Source organism: Lepisosteus platostomus, chromosome 14, assembly GCF_059453375.1.
Source record: "Lepisosteus platostomus isolate fLepPlt1 chromosome 14, fLepPlt1.hap1, whole genome shotgun sequence".
NCBI classification, from domain to species: domain Eukaryota; kingdom Metazoa; phylum Chordata; class Actinopteri; order Semionotiformes; family Lepisosteidae; genus Lepisosteus; species Lepisosteus platostomus.
The window spans coordinates 11,296,621-11,319,791 of NC_142624.1; the positions used below are offsets into that span (position 1 = coordinate 11,296,621).

Below are 23,171 nucleotides of genomic sequence, written 5' to 3' on the forward strand. Positions count from 1 at the left end.
GCACTGATATTTTATTGAGAAAACAAGACAAAATTAAATTGCTTAAGATGATTAACATTTGTCATCATCAGTGTTGATTAACAGGGGTTCTATAGTGAAAGTCAAAGGTAGTAGTATGTGGGAGCAATTGTTTGCAAGTACTGTATGTGTCACCCTTTTCCTCTCTCTCTTCCTAATATCACCTACTCTGTTCTCCTCCCCCTCCTCTTATCTCACCATTCCTGATCAAGTGTCTAATCCACCGCACCTATAGCCCAACATATATATATATAATTTTGTCTCTCTCTTCTTCCAAGTCTTTCTTTTTACATTTTTGCCTTCCTTGCAGGAGCTCACAGTCATTGACTCCCACTGCCCCATGTGTGAGTGCATGGTATCAATCCAGGTCTACTCATTCATCCCTGCATTGTCCCTATTAATCAGGCTTAGGCTGCTACAGCGATGGGTTTCCTTCCCCTCCGTGCCTTCCACTGTCAATAGGTGTCAGTTTCAACCCTCTTAAATAGCTGATCTTGCTTCTCTTTTTTGTTTCAACCTTGAACACATTCTCACCCATTTCATGTAGTAAACTTCAGCAAATGGTAGATAACTTTTGTTTTCTGTGCTAGGCTGCCCTTCTGAGCCAATACAGCACCACTGCCCACCACCATGTTCCAGTCTCAAAATAACCAGAACTGCTAACTGCTAACCAGTAGCTCACAGATTCTGCTACTCTTACACTCACTGTTGCATTGTCACTTCTACTGCCCACCACAGTATTCTAATCTTAAATCTTGGTGTAATTATTATTTTTTCCTTAAAACTATATGAAACAATCAAAATACCGGTTTGTATGTTTTGCTTTATTTTATAGAGGATAAAGTGTGGACAATCATTCACCACAACAACTCAGAGCCAGCAAGAGTTCAGGGCTCCAGCCTACAGAAGCCTTACTTCATGCAGTTCAACTATAGCATGAGTGAAGAGCAGCTGGAGGCCATGGTGACTGGGGCAGAGGAATGTCAGCAGGAAATCATCTACCGCTGTAAAACATCCCGATTACTCAACACTCGGGGTGAGTAAGGTTAACTTGGCCGATCTTTTCCAACCTAATAACTTCTTTACAGAATAAGTAAACATGGAAATTAATCTTTTGCTTTCCTTTTAGAATGTAACCATGTTATTTTGCTTCTGTCACTAAATGTATATCAGTAGACATTACCAGCAAAAGCTACAAGACCAAGCACTGTTGTTGTTTGATATTAAAACAAATTAAAACATTTGTGTGACAAAGGCAAGTTAAAACATTTTTCTATGTGTTTTCCTTTCCTTTACTTTTACGCTGTTGTTGATTTTTAATTCCTATATGAATTGATCAACGTTTTTTGGAAAAAGTTATTTTCTCCAATCTTTCTCAAACAATGCATTGTCTAGAGCGGTATGACGTGGTGGGATATTATTATTATTATTATTATTATTATTATTATTATTATATTAATATTATTAATTATTATTATTATTATTATTATTATTATTATTATTATTAATATTATTAGTGGTATTATTTCTTATCTTATCTTGAGATAAGAGATTTTCAAACATATTTGTTAAAATGCTGATTTATCAAATATTTATGGGGTAGGTACAGATGCAGCCATTCAAAAGCGCGGTACAAACCTGCGGTACGGTAAACTACCCACAAGCTACCGCGGGGCATCGTGGTAAGTGATTGGCTGGGCAAAATGACCGACAGGGGCACTCGTGGTGCATTGGTTGGTAGTGAAAAGATTTAATCATTTAATGTCTTTACTGTGCACATTTTAATCCGCTTAGTTTTGAATATTTATATGGAATTTTACCACTAAAGGGAAATCTTAGTAGCTGAGCATAAAAAGAAGAGGAGCATAACGCATCTGAAGGTCATAAACGATATTAATTTAGTAACATAAACATTACTGTATGTATGTATGTTGCTGTATAGAATGAATTTAGGCTTCAGATTGTATCTTAGAATGTATCTTATTTTTAGTTTTTGTTTTCTTTCACGTTAATTTTATAAGGGAGAGTGTCATAGAGAGTTTTCTTTTAACAAAAACACTTCTTTGAAAAACTAAAATAGCAAATATTATGGATACTACAGTATATTGACATTTTTTATATTTCAAAATAACACATGTTCGTACTGTATGTACAGTACACAGCGGTACCGCAGGTTGAAATGTAGGGCGCAAATCCACCTGAGCCCAAAAGTCCAACATTATGTGCATTCGCCTGGCGCAGCACGGTTTTCATCACTCTCTGTGGGAGTGCTGGCTGTGACGAATTGAACCGGTTTCATAGGTATTTTCAAAGTAGAATGGGGCGAGTCTTGCAGAGAAAGACACCTCCTCTCCCCCCCAAAACCCCTTTTTTTTGCTTACAGTAGTACTTAAGAATTCTAAGTAGTACTTAGAATGGGGCGAGTCTTCCAGCGAAAGACACCTCCTCCCCAGCCAAATATTTGACCAAGATAAGAAACAACAAAAAGAATCAGACCCTGACAAAGTACAGGCTCTGTGACCACAGCCTGGCCGTAGAAACTGGGCGACACAGGCAGACCTGGCTGCCCAGAGAGGACAGGCTGTGCTCCCACTGCCAGCAGGGAGAAATAGAGACAGAGGTGCACTTCCTACTGCACTGTGACAGATATTCTGGGATTAGAGAAACACTCTTCCCTAAATTCAGAAATCTAATCCCAGAGTTCCCACACCTGCCAGAATCACAACGGGTCCCAATCCTACTGGGAGAGGGAGTAGGGGAACTCAGTGGAACTGGCAGCCCAGTATGTGATCTCCTGTCACAGCCTGAGGAACAGTGAGCCTGTCTCCCAATAATGCTCCTTCTGTCTACATTATATGTCAGTATTTTATAATATGTCTTTGTTGTAAATGTCTGTAATACAGTATGTCTGTAGACTTGATATTACTTTTATATTTTTGTTTTATTTCATGTGAATCTCATTATTTTATTTGCTTTGGCAGCACTGATTGTACCCATCGGTCATGCTAATAAAGCACCTTGAATTGAATTGAAATTGAGAGAGGGCGAGCGAGAGAGAGAGTCAAATATTGGTCAAATATTGGTCAAATATTCGGCTAGTGTGTATTGTCTGTTTAGGGTTCTGTAGTATTCCACACGGCTGGGCATCTTGTTTCCCCTCCCGCCCCTCTCTGTGTACAGTACAGCCTCCTGTCCTGGCTGGTGGAGCTCATACAGCTGTGTCTGGAGAGAATCCAGGGTATCAGCTTCAACCACATGGCTGGGCAGCTTGTTTCCCCCTCCTGCCCCTCTCTGTGTACAGTAGAGCCTCATGTCCTGGCTGTTCCTTGATTTTCTGATCTGCAAGGCCATTTGGCTGCAGCGAATGTGAATTCTGTCTGGTATTGCTAGATTGTGAAAAAATAAAAGTATTTAAATCAAGATGGGGGGTAAGGGAGTCATCTCTATGTCACTCTCCTTTATAAAATTAACGTGAAACAAAACAAAAACTAAAAATAAGATACAATCTACAGACATTCACAACATAGACATATCTTAAAACATTTACATATATTGTTAAATTATTAATTTAAATACATACTTTAAGTTACTGAAACAGACAGTTAATAAAATCGTTGCAATTTTGTTCTCCTTTGGAGGTGGGGATATTCTGACAACAATTGATTTAATGACAATCTGTCAAAGTGCAATGAAGTACAATATTACGCTGGGTAAATGTCTGGGTAAATGTCTCCCGACTTCAGCGAAAGGAACCCGTCTTTCATTGGAAGACAATGAACATATTCTACCCGTACATGAAAATATAATGCTGGGGCATGGGCGCGGTGGGGTTTGACAATACAATACAAAAATACAATATAACGCTGGGTAAACATTCCGAGGTTCTTCCGCGACAGGGGTACCTTTAAAGCGCAGACGACGTTTGCCCAGCCTAACAGTATTGTTGTTATTGTTTTTATTCAGTAAAGCACTTTGAGGAGCCACCTTTAAAGGCACTATATACAATAAATTATTAAAATATCATTATTATTACTATTGTTAATTTGCTGGACAGAGAGGTGAACATTATTATGCAGAAGACAAAGGTAGCGATTTACGTTGCATTGTGCATTGTGCTGCTGTAATACAGTTTAAAATAATTAAAAGTCTAAACAGTATCAGCTTTATTTATGGGTTGTAATTAAAAAAAAGTCAAAAACTGCATTCAAAATGCAATTTAGAGCTTTCTGGCAAGAGGAAACACCCAAATTAATAATGTAACATGCTACTGTTTGTGCATGAACATAGTTATACTGTTATTTCTTTAGATACACAATTCCATGTTTTGTTTTTTTAATCTCTGGCGGGACCGGGCGTCCATAAGAATCAAGTAATAGGTTTCATTGCGCTTTGACAGATCGTCTTTAAATCAATTGTTGATTTAAAGTGTGACAGTAAACGTTTATATTGTAACGAATACTATACAGCCTCCTTTTCTCTATAAAAATCTAAAAGATCGTTTGCGCAGCCTAAGAGGGGGGGGTCTGCTCTCAGTGACAGCTGACAATCCTCCAAATACTCAAGTGAAAAATTAATAACGCCAATGTAAATGTCGTATTTACAATTTGTTGATAATAGAAATGATAAGTTCTCTAAAGCTTTGTGATAGTTTACCCAGGCAGCAAAAGATCAGCAACACTGGGAAGATGCGACACGGAAGATATATTATCAATAACCTTTAAAATCTGAAGGGAGATCTAAAGAAGCAGGAAGCAGAAGCAGGAACCGTTGTCAGAAGGAAAGAAGGTGACTATTCATTGTTATTAAAAAATGACTTAGATTCGAACATGTTGTGATATTTAGAAATATAAAAAGTCAATTAATTATCCATAATATTGCTATTTTATTTTTTCAAAGACATGTTTGTTAAAAGAAAAGTCACAGTGCTGGCCTGATTTGAACAGCCAACCTGTCATTTACAAGTGTGGCACCTAGACCACAGCGCCACTTGCAAGGTCGCATGATGAGTGGTGAAAAAGCCCTACTCAAACAGTATCAACGTACATTGTACAGCGTGTACTATTGTGTTGTAGTACATGAATATAATTATATCGTTATTAATTTCTTTAGATACGCGATTCCTTATTATATTCCCTATTAATCAAATTCTAAAAGTATGCTTGTTTGCTCCAGTATCGAGCGTATTCGCAGAAAAGCTTAAAACTACCACTTTTTATACACACGTTATTTCACATGTTAAAGACTTCAATGCTTAAAATGTTTAGGGAGAAATGGAATACTGGTGTGTATTTTTTTTTTAAATTACCGAGACCAGTCATATACAATTTTTATACTGTAATACTATATGTTTATGTTCCAAAATTAATATCGTTTATGATCTTCACACACGTAATGCTCCTATTCTTTTTATGCTCAGCTACTAAGATTTCCCTTCAGTGGTAAAATTCCATATAAATATTCAATACTTAAACGGGCACAGTAAAGACATTAAATATACATATACATACTGTATACAGTACAGTTTTGCATACAGTAATATGTTTATGTTCCTAAATCAATATCTTTTATGAGCATGTGAAAGGCATGGTGAATCAGAGATTTTCAAAAATTACTGTACTTTGCATGATTGGAAACAAATGCGTGATTGGATCAACGAAATGCTGTGGTGTTACTTTAACAACGACGGTCAATGAAAAAAAGAATGTGGACCAGGGCAATACTTTGAGTTTGCAGCTTGTCCAAGGTCATTCATTATAAATACTATTAGTAATATCTTCAGTAAAGACTTTGATGGCGACAGCTCAAACATGAGAGGTTGAGCTTTATTAGCTCCACCTTGCGGAAATTCCGGATACTATTATTTTACTTGCGGTATCATGTGGTATGATGCGGTACTATGCAAGAATTTACGGTATTAATACGGTAACTTGCGGTATACCACGTCAAGCGCACCGCAAAATAATGCGGTATAACCCGTTTGTTTTGAATGGCTGCATCTGTATGGTTGTTAGTGAAACTGCACATTAAGCCAAGAATAGGTTCTGAGTTCTACTTTTCATCTGAAATGTAATTTGCCTTTTCTGTAAGGTGAAAAAAAAAATGAGTTCTGACTCCCACATAGCTCAAGCAGAAAAAAAATGTTTTTGTCTGAGCACAGATTGAGCTCTATCAGCCAGCTTTTGCAGAGTTAAGCCAGAATCATGTCACCACCCTGTGATGGGGATTCCCCACATGGCAACACACAAGATGGAAAAACTGACTACATACTGTACATGTGATGTTTCATTTCTTTTTTACAAAGTTTTCTTTTTTGTAAATCAATTTTTACACCACAATCCCTTCCATCAAAGAAGTTCCATCATTCCCTCATAGACAAAGTGTCACGCCCTCTGCAGCCAGAGAGCGCTCCTTCTCTGTCCTGTCCCTAGTTTCCGGTCTACTGTCCTTCCTGTCCCTCTCTTTCCCTTGGGCTATATATTTCCGGGTCTTGCACTCCGTCCTCGCTCAGCATTGACGTTCAGATGTCCTGAGACCCGCCTAGCACCAGGGCGCCCCACGTCCGCTCCCCGAGGGCATAGGTTTCTATACGGCATTCCTGAACTCTTTGCACTAATGAGCCTAGGCCTTTTTCCCGACTCGCCACTACACATATGGGTCTTTTTACGCTCTCCTACTCCCCACGGTTAGTCCCTTTGGACGTCCGTGACAGAATGCTGAGCCACCTTCTGACCCCGCAAGCGGCGCTTTTTTTTTGTCTTGCCGCAGTTTTTTTTTTCTTGTTCTCTGGGCTGTTTTTTTTTTCAGTTCCTCTATTCTAATCACTGGATATCACTCCGATCTTCCGTGCCTGTGAGCGGGTCCTGTACCTGGCTTTCCTCGGGTAGATCACTCCGATATCAGTGATTGAATGTTGAGCAGGCTTGCCTATTCTTATTACTGGATATCACTCCGAGCTTCTGTGTCTGGAGCGGGTTCTCTTGCCTGGCTCTTCCTGGTCTTGCTCTCTCCGATATCAGTGATAGAATGGTAAGCTTTCTGCCATTCCTCCATTCCTTTCGCTGGATATCACTCCGGGCATCTGTGTCTGTGAGCGGACTTCGGTCTGGCTTTCCTCAGGTTGTCCACTCCGATATCAGCGTTAGAATGTGAACGTGCCCATTTGCCGTTCCTCCATTCTTTTCGCTGGATATCACTCTGGGCATCTGTGTCTGTGAGCGGACTTCGGTCTGGCTTTCCTCAGGTTGTCCACTCCGATATCAGCGTTAGAATGTGAACGTGCCCATTGCCCAGTCTGCGCTATTTTTCCCCGGGGTTTTTGTGTTTTTTTTGCCTTTTGTTTTGATTTTTTTTCTTCCTGGTTTCCCCTCCTTTTTGGTCCCCCCTGCTCCCTCCAACTTTGGTTCCTACCTGTTTTTGGTTCCTATGTTTTGTGTGGTTTGTCTCCCTGGTCTTTCCCAGGTTTTTGTCTGTTGTGTTTGTGCTTGTGTACTTTTTTTGTTTTAAGTCTCCGGAGGTCTACTCGACCCCCCCTTCCTCCACCCAATAAAGGTTTAAACCCCGGAGGAGGGGGTAGCTCTCAGCTGTGGACTCCCGGAGGTTTCCTTTCAGTTAAATGAGGTTTTTCCTCCCCCCAGTGCTGGGCAGCTCATTTATTTGTATGGGCGTCAGGAGCCGCCCATGAAGGGGGGGGTACTGTCACGACACAAAGAGCAATAAGAAATGGAAAAAAGGCCGGAAGTACACAAATTCTTCTGGAGATTGCAAAGAAGCTCAGTGAATGTTTTTAATGGTAGAAATAGTCAGCTAGGACTGTCTCTAATATTTGCAAACAAAGCAACCCCTGCAGTCTCCCTGGCACCTGCAGGCTTTTGGTGCTCTCAATTAGGGACGTGCTAAATGTGTTAAAAAAACATAACTTTTTTTTTAAAACAGGTGATTTTACAATTGGGTGACTATAACAAAAAATATGTGATTCTATATCTAGAGGAAAAATAGATTTTGAGTTGAAGTTTTGATAGTTTATCATAACAATTCATCAGTACTATTTACTAAATAATGAAGAAGTGCTATGTTTTCTTAATTTACATAGGTGTTTAATTTTAGTTGTAACAGGGTTCTTATAATCATAGTGTGTAGGACACCATGGAAAATTATATATTCAGTTTTCACTTTTTTTTTCTATTACACCCAGTCACAGGGTTAAATTGGTGGGTAAAATGAAAAAAAAAAGCGTTCAGTTTTACAAGTCTTTATGTAAAATACATTGTACAAAAATTGGAAGTAACCCTTTCATAGGCATTGTATGAACACATACTAAGTATTAACAAGTAAAGGTTTATTCCATGCTGAAAAGAGAAAAAAGGTAACAGTGTTTCGGCTGTGGAACCTTCTTCGGGGGAAAAAAAAGAATACTGCAGTAAGCATAAAAAAACGTATCACTTTATTTTGTATATGTATGTTTCGTCAATGTATAAACCTGAAATTAGGATATTGAATATATATCTTGGGTCTCATTTTGATTAATCTGTCATTTACAACTCATCTCAATACACTCAGGTGACTTAAGCGCAAAACACAAAAATGATCCAATATTTCCTGTTTATGAAAAAAATGATGGCTTTCTTATTAGTCTGGACTAAGTACAGTCACTCATCCCTCTTGGATATTCATATCCAACAGTTTCAAACCCAGCAAAACATTATATCCCTACACAATCTGTCAATAGTAGTGTGCAATCTAGGAGATCACAAGTCATAACACTTCACTAAGATTGATGAAGGCCAAGTGTGATGGTACCACCAGGAATGAGTGCTGTAATGATTGATGACAACTTGACTGTGTGGCACCAGTATTAATCAAGTCCTGGAACTCCATTTGCTACCCTTCCTGCGACTCCTTCAATAACAACATTGCAACAGGACAAAGCATGTCTTAATGCTTTTTATGTTAACAAATTTCTTAAAATATGAAAATGCCCCCTACTCACCAAACTTCAGCCAAATTAGGCATTTGTGGATGAACTGGGATTACGTGTTGCATCTAAGACTCTAAGACCAGTGAACAGCCACATCCTGTTGAATGAATTCCACAAGACAGGATCTGCAACCTGCAACAAAGCATTCATGCATCATAGATGTACTGCTTGCATTGCTTCCACTGGTGGCCACATGCACTCATCCTTCATTGATCAACCCTGTAGGTTACAAATGTTGAAAAATACCTTTTTCTGTTCAATAAAAGGTTTTTACTTCTTCTTCAAAATATGTTTCCATTTCCCTAATACCTTTATGAAATTCATGCATTCTCCTATATATGATGAGCTACATTTTTGCTCAGTATACCATGCATTCATAACAGCTACACCTCCAGTTTTCCCAGTTTTTTTTAGGGTTCAGATTTTAATGGGCAAAAGCATCTGCCTAAATCTGAAAACATCTGCCAAAACCAAAATAATTGTATTTCAAGCTTAAGTCCTCCCGATGCCCAAAGAAAAGTTTAGTTTCTACATAATCATATTTCAAATTATAACTAGGGAAAAATATTACATGGTCTGCCAGGTGGCCAGCAGTGTTTCAATTTTACTTTGATAGATAATGCACGCATAAACATAACTGGGAATAAAAAAATTATGGGCATGATAATTGGAATTCATAAACAAGAGAATAATTATTTGAAAGAGTGAATAAAAAAATATATTGATTTACTCCTACTCCCTGGTTTACATAATGGTTCCATTCATCATCTGAATTTTACATAAGTCAGTCATTTATACTTTCTTAGCTGTTGTGTGAATACATATAGAGAATTGCCATACCAATTATTAGTGATCCTCCCTAATTTCCCTAGCAGTATTGGTGAATGAAGAAGGAGAGACAGGAGAGCAAAACTGCAGGCTCTCCAGTGTTTATTGTCCTATAATGGTTTGTGCTAATCACAGAGAGTGAAGAGCAATCCAGGTAGACAGACAGAAAATCCCCATATTTATATAATGGGAGAGGAATTAAATACTGATAACGAAAAAAAAATCCTATCATTAGAATAAATACCGAATATAGAATAAAATGAATATACAGTACAGTAAATAAATTATACTGTTTAGTGCAAGCGTAAGATAATATGCACAGTTAACCGCACATGTGAAAGCAAATTCAGAATAAAGTTTAAATAACAACCCTAGTGGAAACCAGATTACTCCATGCTATTCATCCATGAAACTTAATTTACCACACTACATGCTCTTTACGTATGTAAGGATAAAGTTTATGTGAATTGAAAATTTTATTATGAGACTCAAGTGAGGTTTTTACATAAATTTGAATTTATGTACATTCTGACTTAACCCATGGACAGGGTGCATAAGAAGTTTAGTATTTTATATAGAAATGTTTTGTTAGTATAAAAGTACAGTTTCTCCTACATATGATGGCTAGTTTGTGACAATTAGCATTATATGATTGTTTTTTCATACCAGTTTAATCATCACACTGAGCATATACATTCTGGTTAAAACCTTCTTTGCCCATTTTTGTTATCACATTGGGACTCTGAGGATGTGCATGTCATTGTTGCATGCATATTTTTAGGCCTTATGTTTCACCTCCTTACATGTTACCAATGTCACACAATCCCTTAATCATTCAACATGATAAATCTTGACTGTATATAGAAAAACCCACTCTGCTTTAGTCTTGGATTACCTTCATACACCTGTCTACTGCACTACTATATCAATTGTGTATTTTGGTGTGTAAATGAATAATGTGGTCACACACACAAACATCTGTGTACTGTACGTAAGTATATATTCGTGCCTGACTTGAATATCCCATGTGTCCCATAGCCTTCATGTCGATCTTTCTTTTTCAAGCTTTTATTGTTCCAGGTATGGTAAATACTTTTATTGTTCAGATTATTAATAAGTACCCAATTTTAAAGACACTTCTTAAATGTTTTATATTACTCAGAATTTTCCACAGTAATTTTCAAGGGACACCTCCACAAAAATCCAAGGAATAGATAAAGATTATAAAAGGTGAAAATTCTGTCATATGGTTAGTCACAAAATTATTTAAAACATTTGGTATTCAAGATATGCATATGTTGACAATACATTGAAACTGCTAAAAAAAACATTTGAACAGCTTCCCTGAAACTAATTAGCCTATTTTAATAAAGTGTAGTGAGTATAACAAAAAGGTACTACTTTAAAAAGAAACAAACATAGCCAACATGTGACTATCAAATATTGCAGCACCTACAGTCAAATTGTGTGTTGTATAGAGTGTTGAAGTCATCATAGAGAAATAGTAGCCTGTTGTATTTGTAGATGACAACTTACAGAAGATGATTGGTTTGGCAGCCATATAAGATCACAACACTGGAAACCTCATACAGTATTATTTCATATTTTATATGTTTTTCTTAAGGGCAGCAGGCCATTCCCTACAATGTTTTGAAGGAATGTAGAGAAGAGCAAACATTTTGGCTGAATCTGCTGTCCTATTACAGGAATCTTTATGTATTCTGGAAAAAATGTGTATATGTGGCTCTTTTTTAAATAATGATAATGAGTTACTATGACTATTAATTGACTACAGGAATATTGTGTTTCAGATGGTACCCCGTTCTCGTGGTGGGTAGGCCGGACTGGTGAGAAGCACACCTACTGGGGTGGTTCGATGCCTGGTGTCCAGCAGTGCTCCTGCAGTCTTTTAGAAAACTGTATAGACATGAACTATTTCTGCAATTGTGATGCTGACAGAGAAGAATGGTAACAATGTCTCTTTTTTAATTTAATTATTGCTATATATAATGTTTACTTTTTGTTCTCTATTTTGAGTGAAATGCAATTCACTGTTTAATCCAACTGAATATGTGACATATACATCCTCCAAGAATTGTGTTAATACATCATCCTGTATAGCTCTCTGATTCTGAAATAGATCCATTTGACAATCATCTATTTGACAAACAACTTCAGATACAGAATGTACCTGGACAGAGACACAGGAAAAAGACTTTAGTAATTAGATATTTTATTTTTATTATATCCATGCAGTGAGAAAAAAAGACTGAAGACATTAGTGATCTATGGGATCCATATTCATAAAGTGTTCTACTGTTCTTGGATGTTTTAAATCAATTTTTACTCCCCTGCCTTTAGTTGTCTGAAGTAGAATAAAGACAGAGTGTTTCATTTTAGATACTGTAACTGATGTTCATAATCATTTTCCATAATGTCCATAACCTGAATTTTATGTAAGTTGTAAGTGACACTTTCTTATCTTTTGATTTAATATATATTGAGATGATACACCTGGACTTCCATTAGCTATGTCTGTGAGTGAGGAAAGATTAACAGGAGAGCAGAGCAGATGGGGAAGAGAGCAAGGCAGAGAATGTAGCAGCACCTAGCAGTCCATGAGGGATAAAAAGCAAGGAAGCTTTCCCTTTTTTAATAAGGTTAAAGAAATAAAAGAACAATAACAAATACTTTAAAAGTATATCATTAGAATAATTAAACAGGAACTATTTAATAAATTAAATAAACTTAAATGTATACAACACAGTAAATATATTAGAATTGACTTTTAATTAAATTAATTTACCCTACACTGTACTGTTGAGTAATTAAACACAAATTAAAATACACAGTAAATAATAAATAATAAAAATAACTTGTGTGCTTCCCTGACCAGATTGCAATATGAGTTCTTCATAATGTTCAGCAAACCTCATATTTCACCTTATGTGAGCAAAGCTAAAATAAAGCCAAGATGGAGATCACATTAGGCTTACTCCAAACTATACTTCCACAGAAGCAACTTCTCTGCATGATCTTTACACATGTAATTTAAACTCTCCTTAGAAAAGTTTATTATGGGACCCATGGAAGGTTTTAATGTAAAGCCAATGCTAGTGCAGAGCAAGTCTTGTCCAGGGAAGAGGATGTATTAGATATTAACATTGTCAAGAAAGCTTTTTGCTTGTCAGGGAGCTCCAATCAATTTTTCTTATGTTTTTCTTGCATCAAGAACTTAAGATAATTCAGTGTCATAAACTGGAAATATTACAGTTATGTTTCCTCTTATAAACCTCAGCGTAGGGTACTTATTGACAGAAACTATAGCAAAATATTATAACATCAGATCAAAGTCAGGTATCACAAGATTTCCTAGATGTTTTTTTTTTCAGGTTTGGTGTACTCATATTAAAGATATGTTTACTGTATATCTTTATTACAAAATAATAAAGATTATTATTACAAAATTATAAAATGTTGAAATAACATTAGAGAAAGTCACATGTATTTTGGGTAATGCATTATGTATTTTCTTAATCTAAGTGCATCCTAATCTTAGATGACTAACATCCAGGGAGGGTAGTTCAGGGCTATTACTCTATTTTTCTGATTTTGCCATACTAGGTTGGCAATGATATTATCAACACTCTGATGTCAACTATTTAGCAACTGTATTTAAAACACAGGTTTCTGATCTGTGTTTTAAAGATCCACTTACAGATGCAGCCATTCAAAATGCGCCGGCGATACATTATTTTCCGGTGCGCTTTATGCAGTCTACCGCGAGTTACCGGTAAATACCGCTAGTTACCGTAAATTCTCCTATAATACTGCAAGCAAAATAATAGTATCCGAAATTTCCGCAAGGTGGAGCTAAGAAAAGCTCAACCTCTCATATTTGAGCTGTCGCCATCAAAGTCTTTAGCGAAGATATTACTAATAGTATTAATAATGAATGACCTTGGACAAGCTGTAAACTCAAAGTATTGCCCTGGTCCACATTCTTTTTTTCATTGACCGTCTTTGTAAAAGTAACACCACAGCATTTCGCAATCACGCATTTGTTTCCAATCATGCAAAGTACGGTGATTCACCATGCCTTTCACATGCTCATAAAAGAGATTGATTTAGGAACATAAACATATTACCGTATGCAAACTGTACTGTATACAGTATGTATATGTATATTTAATGTCTTAACTGTGCCCGTTTAAGTATTGAATATGTATATGGAATTTTACCACTGAAGGGAAATCTTAGTACCTGAGCATAAAAAGAATAGGAGCATACTGTAACGCGTGTGAAGGCCATAAACGATATTAATTTTGGAACTTAAACATACAATATATGGCTGGTCTCGGTACTTTAAAGAAAACATACACACCAGTATTCCATTTCTCTCTAAACATTTTAAGCATCGAAGTCTTTAACTAACGTGATACCGGAGTCAATAAGCATACTTTTAGAATTTGATTAAAAGGGAATATAATATGGAATCGCGTATCTAAAGAAATTAATAATGATATAATTATATTCATGTTGCAAAAAAACTGCAACGGACATAAAAACTCCCTTGCTTTTAACAGAGCGTTCCATAATTTCTAACTACGAAAATTATTTAAACTGCGACACTTATCATTCAACCAGAGCTCGAAATATCACAAGGATCCTCTAGAGCACAGCAAAGACTGTATTAAAAGAATCGAGTATCTAAAGAAATTAATAAGATATAATTATATTCGTGTACTGCGACAGGGCTGTGTAGGGCTGTTTCACCTCTCTCTTCATGTGACTCTATTCAAAAGCCATTTAGCAAAGAGGGGATGAGAAGAGTGACAAACAAGTATACAGTACAGTACTTTAGATCTTTTTTTCTGAACTGGGGAAAATCTGATCATGTTTCTCTATAACAATAATAAAAAACATTGCCACACCCGGACTGTTAAACCAACGCATTAGCACGTCAAAGCCCATTGAGGAGCCGGGCGCAATAACTGTTTTGTCCCTTGATTTACTGATCTGCATTAATTACAGAAATCGAGTTCCTGCTCTTTGCAGACGACCTGGTCCTGCTGTCGCCCACAGAACAGAGGCTGCGGCAGAACCTGGCACTGCTGGAGCAGCACTGTCAGACCTGAGCGCTGACAGTCAATCTGGACAAGACCAGAGTTATGGTTTTCCAGAAAAAAAGCCAGACCTCCATTAGTCTTCCTGAAATCGTCGGATTATTAACGAATAAAAGCATCTTATTAAAAACACGTTTGCGTTTCTTTGGGAGCTATATTATGTATTTTTCATATGTAAGATATAATGATGTGTTCCCGCTGACACATCGCACGACTTTAAAAGCTAGAAAAACAGGTTCACATTATCTGGTGAGCCTTGTTTTGTCAAAGGACAGCACAAAAAAAACAGACATTGTGTGGTACAGAATGGACCTCAGTCAATTCAAACAAGTTCAGCGCTGATTCAGTTTAAAAAAAACTGCAACGGACATAAAAACTCCCTTGCTTTTAACAGAGCGTTTCATAATTGCCAACTACGAAATTTATTTAAACTGCGACACTTATCATTCAACCAGAGCTCGAAATATCACAAGGATCCTCTAGAGCACAGCAAAGACTGTATTAAAAGTATACTAGTGACAAACTAGAACTTTTTTTCTGAACCGGGGAAAATCTGATCATGTTTCTCTATAACAATAATAAAAACATTATTTTACATATCACCTTTATGTGATATCACATTAAGGACAGCACATACAAGGGTTAATTGCACAATGGACCGTGCAAAGAAGTTTAATATAGTCTTCTTTAGGTGTGAGGGCAGGAGTGGATTGCAGAAGGCATAATCAGCAAATTAGGAAAACAAAGAACAGGACAGGTGAGACGTTTATCCAGAGAGCGAGTGATCAGAAAAAGGAACAGCTGTTACGCCCAGGTTTTAGCTCTCTCTCTGCTGAATGAATAAAAGCATTTTATTAAAAACGCGTTTGCGTTTGTCTGGGTATTTACTTTGTAATTTGTGGTTTACATCTACTGTATTGCTTTGAGATGCCACTTTTAAAGGTGATATGTAAAATAAAGTTTTTTATTATTGTTATAGAGAAACATGATCAGATATTCCCTGGTTCAGAAAAAAAGACGATTAAAATCTGTAATCTTTCCACTTGTATGTCATCGGAAAATACAAGAAGTTTCTGCTTTGTGTAAGGATGGTATCAAAAAGTAATCTAAGTGGTGAGAAAGCTGTGCTCCTCAAAGCGCTTTACAGGATAAAAACAACAGCAATAGTGTTAAGCTGGGCAAACGATTTTTTTATAGAAATACAAAATGAGATATAATGATGTGTTCCGGCTAAGACATTAACGAGTACAACCCCCCTCTCTGCGGGAGTGCTGGCTGTGTGGAATTAAACTGGTTTCACAGGTATTTTCAAAGTAGAAGGGGGCGAGATTTCCAGCGAAAGACACCTCCCCCCCTCAAAAACCCAGTAAGTACACTACTTACTAGTTAAGAAAGCTAGGCTCCTCAATGAAATCACTTTAACATGCTAATGCATTGGTGTAACAGTCCAGGTGTGGCAAGCTTCTAATGTCAACTCGACTCGATTGGAAGACAATGAACATATTCTACCCCTAAAGGAATTAATAGCAAACATGGTTTACATAAAAGACATTTTTCCAAGAAAGTTTATAATAATACGATCTATAGTTGAAATCTGAGCCTAAATATAAAGAAAAAGCATTTTCAGAGAGCAATCACGCTGTGTTTATGTAGAAAAAGCGATTAGGTTTATGAGCAATCTAATTACTTATTCGTTTAAAACGCTGTATAAAATAAAGTTTATTATTAATTTGCTGGACAGAGCAGTGAACATTATTATGGATAAGACAAAGATAACGATCCTGATCAGTTTAGAAATCTGTGTACGCTGTAAGGTTTTTACTTCTTAAACTTTTAAAATACACATTTTGAATAGAAAGAAATCATCTTCCTGGTACAGTATGTATAGCAAACCAGTACGTCTTTTTTCTCCAATCAGAGGGGTTAGACGCTGGGGTTAGATCCCCGGCGGAACACATTCCATAAGAACCTTTTTTTCCATAAAGGTGGCTTCTCAAAACACTTTACAGGATAAAAACAACAATAACAGCAACAACAACAATATTGTATTTCATTGCACTTTGAAAACCAAGTAATAACTTAACTATATGTGCAAACGTTTTATGATATGTCGCTGTTGTGAATGTCTGTGGAGTGTATCTTATTTGCCTGTCTGTCCTGGCTCTCTCGCTCGCCCTCCCCCCCTCTCTCCCTCAATTCAATTCAATTCAAGGTGCTTTATTAGCATGACAGATGGGTACAATCGGTGTTGGGTATTTACTTTGCTTTGAGATTCCACTTTTAAAGGTGATATATAAAATCAAGGCTTTAACTTGCTTTAACTCCGCAATGTATTTAAAAAATAAAAACGATTACAATCTAATCTTTCCACGTTTGATCCCAAGATCCCAAGAAAAATAAATCTAAACGGAGAGAAAGCTATGCTGAAAGTTTATTAAGATACTTAGAAGACAAAGATATCAATTTATGTTGCATTTGTCTGATTGTGAATAAAAAAACACATATATTTAAACCCGCGTTTGCGATTTAAATCAAAACGCAAACGCGTTTATATTGTAACGCCTAGGTGACTATTCATTGTTATTAAAATTACTTAAATTCGATCATGTTGTGATATTTAGAATTAAAATGTGTTTGGTGCGAGTGAGGTTTTATTTAATCTCTGACCAAGGGAAATGTTTCATTTTTTCAAAGAAATGTTTGTTAAAAAAAGTAATGGTTCCACAGTGGGATTTGATCACAGACCGTGTGACATGGGAGTCAGGAACCTAACCCACAGCGCCACCGGCAACATGCAGAGTGCTGAAAAAGCACTACAGAAACATTATCAACAGACAATGTACAGCGTGTACTATTCTTGTGTTGCGGTACATGACTATAATTATATCGTTATTAATTTCTTTAGATACGCGATTCCATATTATATTCCCTTTTAATCAAATTCTAAAAGTATGCTTGTTGACTCTGGTATCTCGTTAGTTAAAGACTTCGATGCTTAAAATGTTTAGGGAGAAATGGAATACTGGTGTGTATGTTTTCTTTAAAGTACCGAGACCAGCCAAAAACTGTATGTTTAAGTTCCAAAATTAATATCGTTTATGGCCTTCACACGCGTTACAGTATGCTCCTATTCTTTTTATGCTCAGGTACTAAGATTTCCCTTCAGTGGTAAAATTCCATATAAATATTCAATACTATAACGGGGACAGTAAAGACGTTTACTGTAAATCTTTCTACGACAGACCAACGGACCACGAGTGCCCCTGTCGGTCAACCAATCATGTACCGCGCATCATCTTGCGTCACAATGCGTGCCTCCGTAGCCAATTACCTCCGGTACATGTGTGTACCGCGCACTTTGAATGGCTGCATCTGTATGTTTTAGCATCATTCACATAATGAGTTTTCAAAATGGAATGGAGCAGTTCCCAGTTCCCATTATTGGACCAAATAGTTTAAAGCTTTGGTACAACAGGAATGAGTTGTAGAAAGGTCAAGAATGTTTGTTTTCAAGTTCATAATACATAATTGCTTCTGAAAGAAAACAAGCAGTCTGCCTCTGTTTGCTGAGCACACACACTGTCAGGCGTTGGGTCTTGTTCTTTCTGTTGCTTGATTTACTTGTTTTGTCTGTAAATGTTATACTGTAGCTTACTTGGTACCATCTCAGAACTTGCCAACTATATTCTTGTCGTTAATGACAAATTCAGTTAAAGAGCAAGTTGCATCTACTTAGAAATCCATGACCAGATATGGTCCCATTTAACTCTTTCTGTTCTTGTTTTTATTGTTGGGGTTCAGATCTCCAGAAAGCATGAGGGTCACATTTACTCACATTCCTATAGTTAGAATTATACTATACTAGGCATTAGGACACACACAGACCTCAGGGTGAGCACCCCCTATCCTTTCCTGTCCAACCTCTGTTTACTTCTCTTCCCTCTGGCTTCCCTCTGGTAGATGCAGTAGATGTGGTAGATGCCAGACAGGATGCTGTCTGGCATGCCCAACTAGACACTTTACACATACTACACCATCTCCTTCTGGAGATGACTGGTGCCAGCCGCCCCAAAAGATTTCTGGGGGGACTGATTGCTGCTGCTTCTGCTGTACGATCATTATTTTCAGCAGGTCTGTTTGGTGTGAACACTGTCACACCGATCACATTGAAGAAATATGCATCAGGGATACAGAAAGAGATGCTTGAAATTAGTAACAAGTTATTCCAGCAGCAGCGTCTGGAAAGCGTATGGATAACATTAACCTCCATACAACACTGTTAAATCATACTTTCCACACTGTGGGCAGGATTGTTGATGTCATCAAGTGGAATTATGTTAATGTGCTACAGGTCAGGATGTTGATTCTTGATCTGCTTAGGGATCTTAGTGCTGCCATTACCAGATTCCCACCTGCTTGGTCCAACTCACCTTAGTGGAAAATCTATTGAGGTCAGTTACTTTAGAGTCTGTTCAGCTACTACAGGCCACCTTGCATACAGTATAGGAAGTGCTATTCCCATATATGTCAACCCCAAAGCCAAGGAAATAGGTTTTCTCTTAAAACTCCCTATCATTAGTAGCAAAGGTATTTACAGACTTAAATCCATATTAAGTGTTGGCTTCGAGAGAGTGGACACGTATGTCACATTAACCACCCCTCCACTAATAGTTTACCTAGACAACAACCCAAGTCTGCATTTGGTTCTAAACTTTGACATTCTAAACCTTGACAGGATATTCACTAGTGGTGTCCCAGTGCGACAGGCATGATACAGTTACCAAATTACAACCACCAGATCAAATGATTTTCTTAGTTCCTGAGGGGTCTATAGTGCACCTCGGTGGTCTGGCACTGTTTCATTTGGAATCAGATTGATATGAGACCGAGACTGAGATTGAGATTGTGGATGTCTTTCGGGATACACTGTTGAGCTGGATAACATAGTCCAAGAAACAATGAGAAGTTGATAACTTTTAGGAACCAACCAAATAAAATAATTTACAATCACACAGACTGATTCTAAATATACAACATGCATTTTGTTGATAAAACCAAAACATGCATAACAAGCAACAACATAATATAATATATATCTGTGAAATGACCTCCTGTGAACATGAATGCTGATCTTTCACTCAGGGATTACTAAAATAAGAGTTAATGACTTCAAAGTGAAAATAGGCATTGATTAATACATATTACTGTCTAGCCTTTAAGTTTTGTTAGTCTCATATAATTAAATCACATTAAAATTATCTGACATAAGTAAATATCCATTTACTATCATGATCTAAACTATGCGTTTGTAATAGTTCTCTCGAGAATGATATGAAAAATAAAATTTAATATTCAAAGATTTGTTGTCCAGATGTCCTTGATGAGTTTAAACTTTGCATTGATAAAAGCTGGCTAGGTTTCTGTAGCAGCTTCTATGTGCTAGGATGATATTGACACAGGAGAGAGAAAGAGCTTTTGTTTTGCTTTGCTTAGCAGCTTGTATTGGCCTCAGGCATCTCTGTCAAAGGAGCATCCTGTTGGCTTTGGTCTTTAGAACAGCCTGGACACGGTTTGTCTTCTTGAGGATCACAAGGTAGACAAAAGGGTCATTCAGTTTGTTCCTTGCTACATCTTTTTGTTCAGAATGTTCTGGATCTTGACAAAAAGAATTAGTCCAACTGTCTAATTTTTTTGATCAGGTGAAAATAACAGTGGGTTCATGAACACAAGATTTCTTCTGTTTCAGGAAGAATATCTTGGACAGAATTATGCACTTTACTGATTCATTCTCTTGGTCTGGCTTCTTGGAGAAAAGTTTAAGTCCTGACTTGGTCTGTTTGGAGGCATGTGGTCATAAACATCATTTGGCCAGTTTAGAGAGAGATTTTCAAGTCAGTGAGTTAACTGGAGAAAAATTATTTGTGTTCTAGATTATATGGGGCAACATCAACAGTTGGTGATTGGCCACGATGCTATCAGGTTTGGTTCTGGTACCCACTCTACAGATCCACAATTGGTGGATCTTTCTTTTGTGTGATGGATAGTGATCTTTGACCTGAAACAAGCTGAAGCATGGCTGGTGTCCATTTGCGATATATAACATTATATTTATAGCTTGATACAATTTTACAGTATCTCTTATCAGAAGGGCCTATTAGCCACATTCCTATGCATTTACAGTAGATAGATGTACCAGGCTGCTTGGTCAAAGCACAGAAGTCTTTAACAACACTTAATTCTACATGAAGAAATAGGCCTTGTCCCTTTAGCATTATCCTTGTTTTTATGTATCAGTTCTTCATACTCGCTATAGCTTGATGATTCATGTATTGAGCTGCCGTCTGTATCCACGCAGACTATCATGTATTTATCCTGAATGCCTTTATGTACACATTGATTTATGCATCAATAAAAGCATTCTGTGTGTTGTGAATCCTTGTCAAGACTCCTTGTTCTGCCAATTGATTCCTAATAATCAAACAAACTCATGCAGTTTACTGTTAAAACTAACCATTGTGTCAGTAAGATCACAAAACCCCTACAGTACCAGAGATGCTTATCTCTTTATGCATTTTTACAGTTAATAATTCTCTTCTAGCTTATCTTCATAATAAAGCTGAATGTACTTCCTTGCTTTATTTTCTAGGTCTATAACATTTAACTCTCTCATATTAGGATATTTTGGACTTTCTAAATTTATAGGTTGTCTAATAATTGGCTTGGAGGGCATAACGGATTGGCTTCTATACATTTCTGTTAGATGCTTAAAGCAAAACGTAATGTTTGAGAGAGGCATTTTGAAGGTTACAGATGAGAATATTTCTTGGGACAGTATTAAGGACCAAATATTTAACTTCTATTCATTGAATGTGTCACTTACATTTTGTTCACAGAGTGCATTCTATGCCTTATAGACATTATCACGTAAAACATGTCTGCAGCTTATTATGTATGCTTTGTTCATGTGGCACTATGAGCAACATTTGACATGTTTTGGGACTTTTCCTTTACCACTTTTCTTAACATGAATATTTCCTTCTGTCACCTTGTTGTCTTGCTAGATGTTGGCTTTAATCTTGGTATGTCACAGCAGCAGAAACAGATGTTGGTACTGCCCTGGAAGGCTCTGCTTTCTCTCGTCATCATTGGATGCTATACTATCTTGACGTTATTTATATAAATTTCTCCATTGCTCAGAACCTGGTGACTTGCATTACTGCTGCCAAAATCTGAGAAATACGTATTGCATTTTACTTCTGTTGTAGCTGACGTATTTTAAGGAATAGTCATTTGGAATACAGCACTTCTGATGGGTTGTACTGTAAATGACAGGGTCAAATAAGAAATACAACTATTTTTTGTTAAGTCTTTGTCACTTTTTTATTAAATCAGGGTCAAAGCATAAATGAGACCCAAAGAAAAATCAACATCTACAGTATATTGTCCAAACCTGTCTAAACTTGTCTCCTCCAGTTTTGAGAAAATTACCTAAATCTTTGATTTATTTGCAGGGCCAATGACACAGGCATCCTCTCCTATAAAGATCACCTGCCTGTGAATAAAATTGTGATTGGCGACACAAGCAGAACTGGTTCAGAAGCAACTTACAGAGTTGGACCTCTCTGCTGCTATGGTGATAGTGAGTGGATTGCTGTTTTAATAGACACAAAAGAAGCATGAACAAACAATTTATTCAACATTTTTCATAATGAATACATAGTTATTTTCTTTATTTATACAGTTATTTTATTTTAGTTATTTTCTTTATTCATTCTGCAGTTTTTTTGTACGTTCTAATTTAAAATCTCTTATTAAAACTGACATTTTAAGATCTTTCTGCTATTTTGATTCTTGTCAATAATACTTCAAAAATAATGTTAATATATTTTAAAAAATGGGATTCATTCGTAATATACTGTATGAAGCCTCCAGATGTTTACAAAATTAACTGTTTCAAAATGAAAGGAGAAAAGATGGATCACAGTCAAATTAGATACAAATCACATAATTAAATGGTTTAAAAAATAACTGAACGCTTTTAATAACAAGGTGTTAATTATAAAGTTAATTCTAAAAATTAAAAATGAAAAAAATAGAAAACAGAAAATGGAAATTTTAAAAATTGAAATAATTGCATCTTAAAATATGTTCATTTTAGACACAAACGTGGTAATTTGTTAAATCGATTGTCTGTTTTTATTTTTATTTTCAACTGTTATTGTATT

At 36.7% G+C, this 23,171-nt stretch overlaps 1 protein-coding gene across 2 annotated transcripts in view; it reads left to right on the forward strand.

Annotated features, from left to right (window-relative positions):
• cntnap5a (contactin associated protein family member 5a) overlaps nt 1-23,171 on the forward strand; it is a 448,552-nt gene that overhangs the window by 324,360 nt on the left and 101,021 nt on the right. For both annotated transcript variants that reach the window (XM_088607188.1, XM_088607189.1), the window contains exons 13-15: nt 854-1,054; nt 11,632-11,788; nt 22,458-22,585. In XM_088607188.1, the coding sequence (XP_088463314.1) occupies nt 854-1,054; nt 11,632-11,788; nt 22,458-22,585 (486 nt within the window). The remainder of the gene's footprint in view (nt 1-853; nt 1,055-11,631; nt 11,789-22,457; nt 22,586-23,171) is intronic.